We start from the raw sequence: 12,449 nt of genomic DNA on the forward strand, positions 1-12,449 counted from the left end.
GCGTCAAGGACTGCAGTAGTGCTCTATGTCTGGCACTTAGCCATCTTGAGCATTCAGACTCTCAATGGATTTGGGACCAGCAAAGAACATGTACTTTTTATTTATAATAAAAATAATAATATTCTGGGGGGTGGAGGCCAGGATGTGGAGGGAGAGAGAAATGTTCCAAAATATGTATTGTCAAAATCTTATATGCCTATAAGGAAATTCTGAATAATTTTGAATAGAATTTCCAAACCTTCATCTGCAATGTGAAGCCAAACCTTGAACCTGAGAAACCTTGTCACTGTGCACCTGCCTTCTGATTTCTGTTTTACTGAATCCGTACCATCCAGTACAGTGCAGATTTCTGGATAGTAGCTTATGATGTACATTAGACTTCAGAGTTCAATTAATCTATTTTATGATTGTTAATTTGTAAAAGGAATATGTGGCCTAAGGTTTTTTTTGAAAGTTCCTTCATGTTTTTATTGCTGAAAAATTTAACCCCAGAATAATTTGGGGCCTAGTACTTCTTAAAGTAATGGCAAAGTAGAGTAACCTGTTCTTGAACCTTTTGCTTGTGGAAGTTCCCAGAATAAAAACTTTTTTCTTTTATCAAAGAGAGAGAGCTGGATGTGAATTCCCAGAGACTGAGTCGTTCAGGGGCTCAGCTCTATGAAGTGCTAAACATTTTGGCTTTACCCAAAAAAACACAAAACAAATTTAATCATGTGAATTGTCCCACTGAAGTCAACTACTAATTGCAGATGCAAGTGCTCAGTACCATTTCTTAGAAATGGAATTACTTTATATATATATATCCAAGCAAAAGCTATCATTGAATGATAAAATGTTCTCTATACTGACTTGATTTAGCTGTCCGAAGTATATTCGCTTGAGTCAAATCTCAAAGTTGTTTGAAACTGGTACATGGGAGATCAGGACCATTTTTCATACTTCTGCTCCTTGTTTCCTCTTGCCAAAATTTGCAACCTAGTCACTGAGATCAGCCACTGAAGTTAAAGTTTACTGGACAAAATTTACTTTTTAGTATTGGGCATATTACAGAAATCAGATACATGATGATAAGTAAGATGTGAAGATAATCATTTAAAGTGCTTTACCTTTTATCCTCACAAAGTAAAGATTGGTTACAGTGTCATAAAATAGCCCTGTAAACAATTATAGGAATGTTCTCTGAAAATTGGTTTCTGAAAAGTAGTAAGGATTTTGTCCATTAAGACAAAATGTAATTGTGTACTATCTAAACATTTTACAGTTCCATCCATATAATACTTTTTCTCTTATAATTAAAGAGAATTAGCTTTTTGGGAGGCTATTACGCTTTGCCTTGAGTTAAAGGAAACTAGTTTACTCTTTTTTTTATCCCCTGTTAGTTACCAGCAAGTGCAGTTTAATTGGCCCTGAAGGGAGCTTTTAGTTGTTTCCTAAAAAAGAATTGGCTGACTCCCTTGTACAATCCACTTTACAAATTGCTGTTGCTTGAAAGGATGCTAAAGAAAATTTGTGTATAAATACAATTGATCATTTACCCAGTTTCAGTTCATGAGTCCAACGTGCAACATTTCTATGCAGCTGGACAATATACTCCAGAACAATGGAAGTAAGTTATGCTATTTATTATAATTGGTCAGTGGGTGAAGTTTAGCCCTCCTATGTAATGATCAGAATTTACTATCTTCAAGACTTTCAATATGACTTATAATGTTTGGGTTATGAATATATTGCTATGGGATGACTTGGTATCACAAAATACAACACCATGCTGGCTACTGATTGCTACTATTTTTAGTAAAATTGGAGCACCCAAACGCCCAAAAAGGTTAGCCTTTGTAACTAGTGCTAAGGAAATGTGGAAGATTGCTAGTTTATCCTTTCTAGACTATGTGAAGAAATACGTGTCAGTTCTGCTATCTGTGTCAGTCAAGCACCTTTCACAAGAATGTAATTTAGATTAAAGAAAGAAGTAATTTCTGTAAGTGAGCTGGGCAAATGAAATAACTTCACAGCTAAATTGCTCCACAGCTTAATTTTAGTGGGAAGTGGTTTCTAAAAATATGAATTATTTCTCAGGAAACTGAGCATAAACAAGTAAAGTGAGAGATTCAGCAAGATAGTTCAATTTTCTATACTTTAAACTGTCAGCATAAGGGACTGACTTTGTTTCAAACTATATTGTGTGTGTGTTCGTGTTTGTAACCAGGACTTTATACTGTAAAAGAGTCTATCACATTGGGTGGTTGCTCTCAGAACCTGTAGATGTGTGCCTGTCTCCTTTTTTTTTTTTTTTTTTTTTGCTCTTTCATATATTAGATCGGTTGTTCAAGATTTCAAACAAATTAACTAGTTTTGTATAAAAGTCTAGAAAATTGGAGTTTATGATGTCAGGGTGACCTCTTTTTTCCCCTCTCTCCCCTTTGTGCACTTGCTGTCTGACAGGCTTGTGAATAATATATGTGTGACAAGAGCTAGGAGCTGTCATCTGGCACAATATAATGGCTTATTCTGTGGATTATAATTACTAATTATTCTAATTATTAGTTCGGGTTTAGACTGCAGCTTCATGAGAATTCAGGTTTGACTCCAACACATCTCTAATACTATGGCTTCCCAGTGGATGTTAATTTAGTGGCAAAACTCAAATCTGACAAATTTTATCTTGTATCCCCAAAACTGTGTATCCTGATAGGGATCAGAGGACTCCACATTTCCCAGGTCCATGGGCCCTGGTATGGAACTGGCATGCATGCAGCCAGGGACCAGGGACCCCAGCTGCTGCATGCACCTTGGCATGGGAGGATAGTTTTGTAATGAATGGTGCTGCATAATTTCCATCCTATAAAATTTATCTAGGATGGGCTATTGAAAGGGAAACTATATAACATGTATACATCTTAGAAAAAAATGCAAAGGTGGTCAAGGTGACAATTATAACAATGTAATTCCAGGTACACAAAATTGTAATACAAAATGTATATGTAAAAGAGCATCATAGCAATGAAAAGAGATATGCTATATATAATATTTAAGTAAAAAACTATAAGCATTTTAAAATGTTAAAATAGTGATATAGACTATATATAAGTATTTTATATGATGCTTTACTTTAATACATACTTTATTACCAGTAAACAAATTTTATATTATCTAATACATTTGAAGTCCATACAATTGAGAGACTAATACAATGATTATTGGCCTTAATTTTTTTTGGTTTCCTTCTAGTAGAAGAGAATAGTTAGAATATAATTATTTTTATATGGCCCTGAAAGGTATTTTTCTTTGTAAATAAAGTAATAATTGTACTCCATGATGACTTTTTTATGAGCATTTTCTACCTTAAAAAGCATATTTATTATGCTAATGGATACAGGTGTATCCAAGCTAAAAATTAGACTGGAACAGCATTAGTGTAAAATAACCATAAACAGCTCAAATGTCTAAAAAGGCTTTTATTAGTAGATGTGAATCACTATATAGCAAAACATCTTTGTACTTGTCAAAGTATATTTTGATGATAATATTACAGGAAAACTAAGTTTTCATATTACTCAGCTTCTGCTGTTCCTTTTGTTCTCTGTTAGCAAGCTAGAATTGTAACATTTTATTCATAACATTAATAGATCTTTTAGAGATTAATTTGTCTAACCTATATTCCCCCTCTTCCTGGTTCTCTTTCAGATAGCAGTTCTGTGGATGAAAAGGTTTAAGATCACATATTTCCATAAGGGGTCATGTATTTTGTTGATGTTTGTTTGTGACTTATTTGATGTTTGGTTCCTTCATTTTAGTTGTGAAATGTGCATGTTTCCTGGCTTTCCATTCTTTTGTTCTCCTTTGAGTGTATTCCAAATGTGTTGCATTTATAAACAGGATAACCCTCACTGTTGTGCTTATCATAATTGCCAACACAGGGGTCTGCTACTGTCAAACATGATATCTGGATTTTTGCCTCTGACTAATTATCATCTACACTGCATACACTCTAGGATTTAAAGGGCAGCAATATTTGAGAAGCAACATCTGGTATCTTCTCCTGGGTTTTACCAGTTTTTTTTACTGAATGCTGAATGCTAATAAAATCAAAAATCACTGTAGCTTTGGCCTGGAGCTGACCCTGCTTAACATTTTTCATAATAGGTGTTATGTATGATGCAGTTGAATCCAGGATGCATTGACCAACTGAGTAACTATGCTTTTCATTCTTCATTAAAGGCTCGAATAGTAAGTGGAAGTTCTTTGGATGCTTCCAAACTTTATGCAATCCAGGCATTTGGTGGGTAAGTACTTTTGTAACCATAAATGTTGTTATATATACAATTTGGTTTCATAATATTATTCTTCGTTTTACTCTTTGAATCTTGCTCTTGTGATCAAATATTGTGAGAATATATAATTGCTATAACAGGAACATGAAATAATATGTTTCACAAGTCCTCCCAAAGCAAAATAAATTGATTAAATAATTGCTTGAATAAGTTCATAAAAAAAAATAAAAACTATTTTTTCAAAACTTTGCATACCAAATAAATGGCCTGCAGTTTTTGAAGCCATATGCTATATTTCAGTCATGAGTTTGAAAGTTTACTGAAACGCAGTGACATTACAATATTTGAGTTCTAGATAATGAAAAATGTTTGTCACTTTGATGAAGAAATTAACATGACAAAAGCCTTCTTGATTAATAATCTTGAATTCCAATCTAAGGATCCACTTCTATTTTGAATCCCACTATCCATTTTCAAGTCAATACTCTTTCATCAAAAAACCAATTTCATTGTAAGTTAATATGCATGCAGTATAACTGATGGTTTAGGTGGTCAGAGTTTTCCATGATTATATTGTGCTTCAGGCTGAAAGTATCCAAAATATTCTACTTTGCATGTCTTTGATACCATTTTTCCATCCTGATTTCCCTTGCCCTCTTTTTCTAAAAACACAGGGTTAATTCAATTTCAGTATATTTCTTTACTATGTTTCCCAGGCTTAGAATCATAGAAAATTAGGGTTTAAAGGGACCTCAGGAGGTCATCTGGTCCAACCCCTTGCTCAAAGCAGGACCATCCCCAACTAGATCATCCCAGCCAAAGCTTTGTCTAGCCAGGTTAAGGAAACCTCCAAGGATGAAGCCTCCACCAGTTTTCTGGGTAACCTGTTCCAGTGTTTTACTACCCTCCTAGTGAGAAAATTCTTCCTTATATCTAACCTAAACTTCCCTTGCTGAAACTTGAGAGCAGCTGACTTGGGGCTCTGCCTCCCCTACATTCCTTCCACTCACCAACCATAGGTGTCAAATGTTCTCTGGCCTTCTTCACTGCTCCAGGTCCCCAACCAGGCTTGCTCAGAAATGGATGAAGGCATGCAGTCTGACTCAGCTGCATAATGTCACAGTGCTGGTAGGTCCAAGGGCATTCTTTGCCACCAGTCTGCAGGCCCTTTCTCCAGGCCTGCTTCTTCGAGCCTTCCCCTGCTGGAGTACAGGCACTCCCTCCAGGACCCAGAGTCAATAATAATAATAAAACACAGGAATAGGAACAAAGAATACAAAAAGAAAAGAAGTAAGATGTCTCTCCTCCCTGCTCTTCCCTAAGGGCTACAAAGGGAGAAGTCACAGGGAGGGGACCTGTTCCCCCTTCTCTGCCTCAGCAGGAACCCTGCTCTGCGGGTGCCACGCCACTCTGGCGCTCTTCAGTCCGCTCTGCTGCCAGGCTCCACCTGCCTTATGCCAGCTTCCCAGCTTCCACACAGTGCCTTTTTCAACCCTGTGTGGTGGCATGCAGGGCTGACATCATCACCTGTGTGCTGCCCAGCCAAATGGCCAGTGTGCTTATAAAGTGGCAGAGCTGCACCATGCATCCTGTCACCCTGAGTTCTCTTGCTTCCACAAGTAAGTTTCTTGGGTCCCTCGCTGATTTCTGTCCATCTTCCTCCACTCCCACCAGGTCCTTCAGAGGGCTGGGTGATCATGCCCAGTCCTTGTTGACACACTGCTATTAAGTCCCCTCTCAGTCTCCCCTTTTCTGGACTAAATAAGCCCAGTTCCCTCAGTCTTTCCTCTTAAGTCATGTCCACCAGCCCCCTCATCATTTTTGTCACTCTCCACTGGACTCCAATTTGTCCACATCCTTTCTGTAGTGGGGGGTCCAAAACTAAATACAGTACTCCAGATGTAGCCCACCAGTGCTGAATAGAAAGGAATAATCACTTCCCTTGACCCACTGGCAACACACCTACCAATGCAGCCCAGTATGCCGTTAGCCTTCTTGGCAATAAGGGCATACTGTTTGCCCATATTCAGCTTATTCTGCTCTGTAACTCCCAGGTTCCTTTCTTCAGAGCTGCTGCCTACCCAGTCAGCCCCCAGTCTGTACTGGTCCATGGAATTGTTCTGTCCTAAGTGCAGGACTTTGCACTTGGCCTTGCTGAACCTCCTGAGATTTCTTTTGGTCCAATCCGCCAATTTGGCTAGGTCACTCTTAATCCTAACCATACTCTACAGCCTATCTACTACTCCCCTGAGCTTGGTGTCAAACCTGCAAACTTGCTGACAGAACACACTATGCCAGGTCGTTAATGAAAACATTGAACAAAACCAGCTGCAAGACCGACCTCTGGCTGCCAACTACACATCGAGTAATTGATTACTACTCTCTGAGCCAGATGCACCAGCCAGTTTTCTATCTACCTTACAGTCCATTCATCCAGTCCATACGTCCTTAGCTTGCCTGCAAGAATGTTGTGGGAGACTGTATCAAAAGCCTTGCTAAAATCAAGGTATAACACATCCACTGGTGTCCCTGGACCCACAGAGCCAGTCACCATGTCATAGAAGGCAATCAGGTTGGTCAGGCATGACTTGCCCCTAGTGAATCCATGCTGACTGTTCCTGATCACCTTCTTCTCCTCCAGGTGCTTAGAAACAGATTCCTTGAGGAACTGCTTCATGACTTTTCCAAGGACTGAGGTGAGGCTGACTGGTCTGTAGTTTCCTAGATCCTCCTTCTTCCTTTTCTTAAATATGGGCACTGTTTGTCTTTTTCCAGTCGTCTGGGACCACTCCTGATCACTATGAAGTTTCATAGATGATGGCCAATGGCTCAGCAATCACATCAGCGAACTCTCTTAACACCCTTGGGTGCATCCCATCCAGCTTCATAGACTTGTACATGTTCAGCTTTTCTATTAGTCCCTCACCTGTTTTTTCAGCACTGAGGATTGCTCACTTCCTCCCCAAACTGTGCTGCCCCTTGCAGTAGTCTGGGAGCTGACCATGCCTGTGAAGACTAAGGCAAAAAAAATAAATTGAGCACTTCAGGCTTTTCTCCATCCTCTGTCACAAGGTTCACTTCTGAAGGAGGATAACAGTAAGAGGTATAGTAGAGATAATACTTCCTGTTAGATAACTACACTATAAGGAGACTGTCCAGTTTTGAATTAGCTAAATGACTCCTGTATTGTTTGTCATACATAGAAGTTTCTCTCTTTAGCACATAGTAATGTCCATTAAGAAAACAAAACAAAAAAAAACAAAAAAAGAGGATCATAGAAGGTTTTGAAAGCTTTTTCTTTTTGAGCATATTTTTAGAAATGCAAATCATTTTTTAAAAAGAAATATTGAGCATCATTGTTATCTTGGCTTTTAACTTTGCAATAAAATAACTATATATTCCTCTTGGTTCCTGATTCAGACAGTCAGATCCTTTTAATAGTTTAAGTGTATTATGATGTAAAGTACATAATTCTATGGAAGTTTCCTCATAAGACAAGAAAGATGAAATTTATACCAAAACAGTATATCAGCCCTGTTTTCCAATCATTAGAAATTGCAAACTTTCAGAAAATGCCATTCTGTGGCATCTAAAATCTCTTATGTGTGCTGTAGTAAAAGACAGGAAATAAATACCTGTATTTCTAAAAGCACATTTGGGGATCACTGAACAGAGTTAACTATAGAATTGTTCCAGCTAAGAACTGCTGAATACTAAGACCCTACTTTAGAATTTGGGCCAATTCCTTAGGGCCTTGTTATACCTTATTCTGTGAGCTGCACAAATATTGATTGGTGCTAGTGCTAGCTTGGAGTTTGGAGCAGTCACACCCTTAGTCTGTAAACCTTCTCTGACCCACCTGCAGAGCTGTGACTTGCCACTAGAGGCCTGGTGAACAGGTACAGGACTAGGAGCTAGGAGCTGTAGCTTTGAGGACTGCGAGCTGTAACTGTAAGTTGCTGCTAGAGGGCTGGTCAGCCAGGACAGGCTTCTATCTCTGCTCTACAGGCCAGGATGTAAGAGATCCTGGGATACTGGAGGACTTCAATCAGGGCAGTACATCTGTGGAGACCTGGGTAGTGGGGATCAGAGATAATCCTGCCTTGGAGTGGCATAATTTTAAATTGCGTAACAAATGCCTAAAACTACTTTAAAGTGCTAATGTGCAGACAGTCCAGGGGTTAAGAGCTCCAGGAAATGCCCAGAATTACTGTCTAACAAGGCCCTCAGACTCTCTCAAATGCATAGAGTAGTATTACATTATCATAATTGGGAGGATCTTTTCTTCTGAGGACAAGCAATTCTTTTTAATTAAGCAAAATTAAAACACACTGAAGATAGAGTCAGGTAAGAGCTAAAAGTCCTCTATGCTAAAATTTTGAATCCCTTTCCTCTTATTTCTTGTTCAGATAAGATTTTACAAATTCTACTCTGCACTGGCTCTTCCCATCTCTTTAAAAACTTTCAAGAGATAAAAGAAGATTATAACTGCTCAGACTTTTTTCTTTTGACCCAAAGTCTGCTTCAGTCCAGTGACCTAACAGCATGTTGGCTATGGAGGGACCCAAACAATATCTCTAAGCTTGTAAATGGTTTAGCACTCTCTAGACCTCACCCATATGACCCTGTTTCCAGATCAACCTCCAGTCCTAGAGCTCAAGCCAGTCAATTACAGACATGAAATCCAATTACTACATCCCCTTGAGGTTTCTGAACTTCCTCTTTTCTTACATGGCATGAAAACCCAAGAGCTAGTATGACTGACTCATTCCTTACCACGAATACATTTATTTTTCCCAAACCAAAATGCTTAGCAAACCACCCTCAAGAGTCCAGTATATTTCTTTGAGGTTTTTTTCCCCATAAAACCCAAGATATTTCTTGTACACCTCAGACTACTAATATCCTCTCCAATACGTAACTGGCCAAAGACTGGGCCCCTGTTCAGATACTCCCAAATTCACCAAGACAACAAGAATCCTTTGTGGAATGCTTTGCCTGATTTGTATGTCCCCTTGAGTAAAACCCCTCTTTTTAACCCAAGTGGTTCTGTACCTATGCAAGATGATGGGAAGCCAGCAAGTGAGGTCTTTTAGCCAGGAAGTGAGGTCTTTTAGCCTTGGTCCCATCACTTTTCCACTCCATATTTGATCCTTAGCAAACTAAATTGGTGAACATATATGAGGCAGAGCCAAATCCAGGGTTTTGGAGGCCTTTGTGCAGTCTCTAATGTCTCTTATGACTATAAATAACAGAAAAGAAAAAAAAAAACCCTAAAAATTCAGCTGGAATAAAAATAAGGTAGCTCAAATGAAATCAATGGAGCACTTCTTTGATTTATGCCAGTTGGGAATCCAGCCACTCATTTCACTGAATCTACTGAATCCATTGGAAGATGGAAATCATTCAGCAAATGCTCTACTGTTTAGAACTCAAGCATAAAATAGTTAGCTGGAATTCCCTTACTGAAAGAAAAGATCAGTGGGAAAGATATTATTTGTGGTTAACTGATTTGGGGAAGCACGGATTTCTTTTCTGATAACACCACTGCTCTGAGGTGCCATTGTGCAAGTAACAGATCTTACTGATCCAGAGGAGGTAGCCTATTTGTTGTCCATGTCCAAAAGGCTTGTTGGAGGAGGAATAGAAAAATGGACAAGGGAAGGTTGAAATATCTTATAACTTTTTGATATGTAAGTTTAGAGGGGTAAATGGAAAACGGGTTTTGTGTGAACAAGGTAAAAATGAATGTCAGCAAATAGGTCATCTATTCCAACCCCCTGCTCCAAGACAGCATAAACTGTCATCTAATCTCTGATCTTCTGGCAATTTTTTCAGTGTCATTATTTAATGGAGGATGATTGATATATTTAAAGTGAGTCACAAAAACAGCAACGTATTTAAACCTGATAAAAATGAATTGCTGCAGGGGAAAGAATTCCATTCACAAGCCTCAAAAAATTGCCCAAATAAACCATAAGCTAAGAATATTTTTATGATAAGCATAAGCCTCATAAACTTCTGCTATGCTAGATGATCAGAGATACTTAGTTTCCTCAGGTCTTTACTCCTTATTACTTTACATTGCCAGTACTGGACACCATCCTGCACCTACCTTTTGGATTCGGTTATCATAGGTGTGTGACCTCCCTGCAACATCACAACCACTAAGAATTCGAGATGGAAATACATCTCTTAAACCCATTCTTCTGCTAGCACAGAATTGCTCTGGAAATGCATTTTCTATCTTTTATTCCTAACTTTAATTATTGCACTTTTCCCATTTACATTGAGAGACTATTTAACAATCTAACTCCCATCCACTTAGAGAATGTTTCCTTCATTAAAAGCTAGGTGTTCCTTTCTTTTAACAAATAAAAAATAATGAGAGTGAGAGAAATGCAACTTCTACCACCTTTTGGTACTTAGCAGAATACTGACTTCTATTTAATCATATATATTGTCTATAGTCCACAGAAAAAAATGAGCCTGATTATTTTTAATTTATATTATTGGTTCATACAAATAAGAAACATTTAAAACTATATGCTAGATAGTTAGCACTTCGAAGCATAGAGTGTGATTAGGACTGCAGACTAAATATTGATTCATATGGCTTCAGAAAGCTCCATGGCCATAGCAGACTTTGAATTCTGTGTTAGGTCTTGCCAGGCCTTCGCTACTCGCAGTGAGAATGTCTAAAAGATAGTTGTGCTAGTGCCATCAACTTTGTTGCTCTATTTTCCTTCCTGCCTTCCTTGGTTTCTTCCTTCCTTCCTATTTCTACTCTGAAGAAATGTGAATTGTGCAGATCCTCAAATAGCATAAATCACTATAGTTTCACTGAAGTTAGACGCAGAGATTATGTTGAAATTGTCAACTGTGGATCTGTCCAGTACTGCCTTGCAAACCTTCTATTCTGAACTGTCCATTTCAAAATGTCTAAGTTATTGAAAAAATGCCTGGGACTTTCTGTCCTCTCATTCTATATATACACAATTTATACATTTGTTATAATTTCCAGGTATAGAATCTTATATCTGGAGGTCTGCCTTGAATTTGTCTCCCTCCCACTGCCCCAGCAAGGAAAATAAATCTGGGGGGATCAAGTAGAACCTCTTGCCCTCTTCCCCCACAACTTCTTTCCCTTGAAGACCCCCCACCCTTACTGACAGAACCTGCTCTCCCTGAGCACATCAAAGTGCGTGGCAAATTTGAAAAATGCTGACTGTACTATGTGTACCCATAGACTTTGTACATTCGGAATTGATGCATTTTGCCTTTTTTGAAACTGCTGCAAATTTTAGCACAGGCACTCCATAAACCCACTTCTAAGCAGCACTTTTTTAATACGTACTTATATATAGTACAAACTATGCACAATATTAAACCAAAGCCAAAAGGCTCATCACTTACCATATAGTTCACTGGGCTGGGCCCAGCAGAGTCAGCAGCACTTCAAGCCACAGTGACCCCACAGCTCAGCACTGCTCAGTCTGTGTGTATGTTCCAGATGCACTTCCCCCACAGAAAGGATCCATATGCTAATTACTGCCCTGCTCATAACTGGAACTGGGTGTTCTTGTCACAAGTCCTGGGATGCTCCAAAATTTATATGCAGATGAGGCACAACAGCTCCATGTCATGGAGGGCAGGGCCACACTAATCATATGTGATAGGCTGAGAGATTTTCCAGACCTTTAAGGCTGTCAGGAATCACTGGAAATGGGAAAGAAAGGCATAGTTCAGCTATGGTAATGAAAAGTAAGTCAAAATGCATGTAATATAGTGGCTCACCATACCTGCAAAAGAGTCAGTGTTGAGGGGGACTGAGCACTACCATATATCATACTCAGATAGGGTGCACTGGCCTGTCCTTGTGGTGGGTTCCCACAGCTACTTGTTCTTTTGTGTGCTAAGATCATGTGGTGGGGGCAGGGGCAATACCATAACCACCAAGGTGGTTTTCCTACTGGCTGGGGAAAATCATGAACATGGCAGAGGTTGTACCCTGACTGAGGCAATGCATAGTTAGTCTCCTAATTTCACTTCCAGTAGGAAGATCTTGGCTATGTGCTGACTTCATGGAAATAGGAGACTCCTCCCTAGCTTGCTCCTGCGGCCATATGGCTGAGGACAAGCAAAACTTGGGGGCATCCGAACCCCAAGCCTCCAGGC

The 12,449-nt window shown here is 39.0% G+C and overlaps 1 protein-coding gene across 1 annotated transcript in view; it reads left to right on the forward strand.

Annotated features, from left to right (window-relative positions):
• UNC13C (unc-13 homolog C) overlaps positions 1–12,449 on the forward strand; it is a 692,691-nt gene that overhangs the window by 88,269 nt on the left and 591,973 nt on the right. Inside the window, exons 3-4 of the mRNA XM_019504241.1 lie at positions 3,685–3,707; positions 4,219–4,283. Coding sequence (XP_019359786.1) covers positions 3,685–3,707; positions 4,219–4,283 — 88 coding nt within the window. The remainder of the gene's footprint in view (positions 1–3,684; positions 3,708–4,218; positions 4,284–12,449) is intronic.

The sequence above is a fragment of the Gavialis gangeticus genome, unplaced genomic scaffold (assembly GCF_001723915.1).
Source record: "Gavialis gangeticus isolate Ggan-Ray unplaced genomic scaffold, GavGan_comp1, whole genome shotgun sequence".
Lineage (NCBI taxonomy): Eukaryota > Metazoa > Chordata > Crocodylia > Gavialidae > Gavialis > Gavialis gangeticus.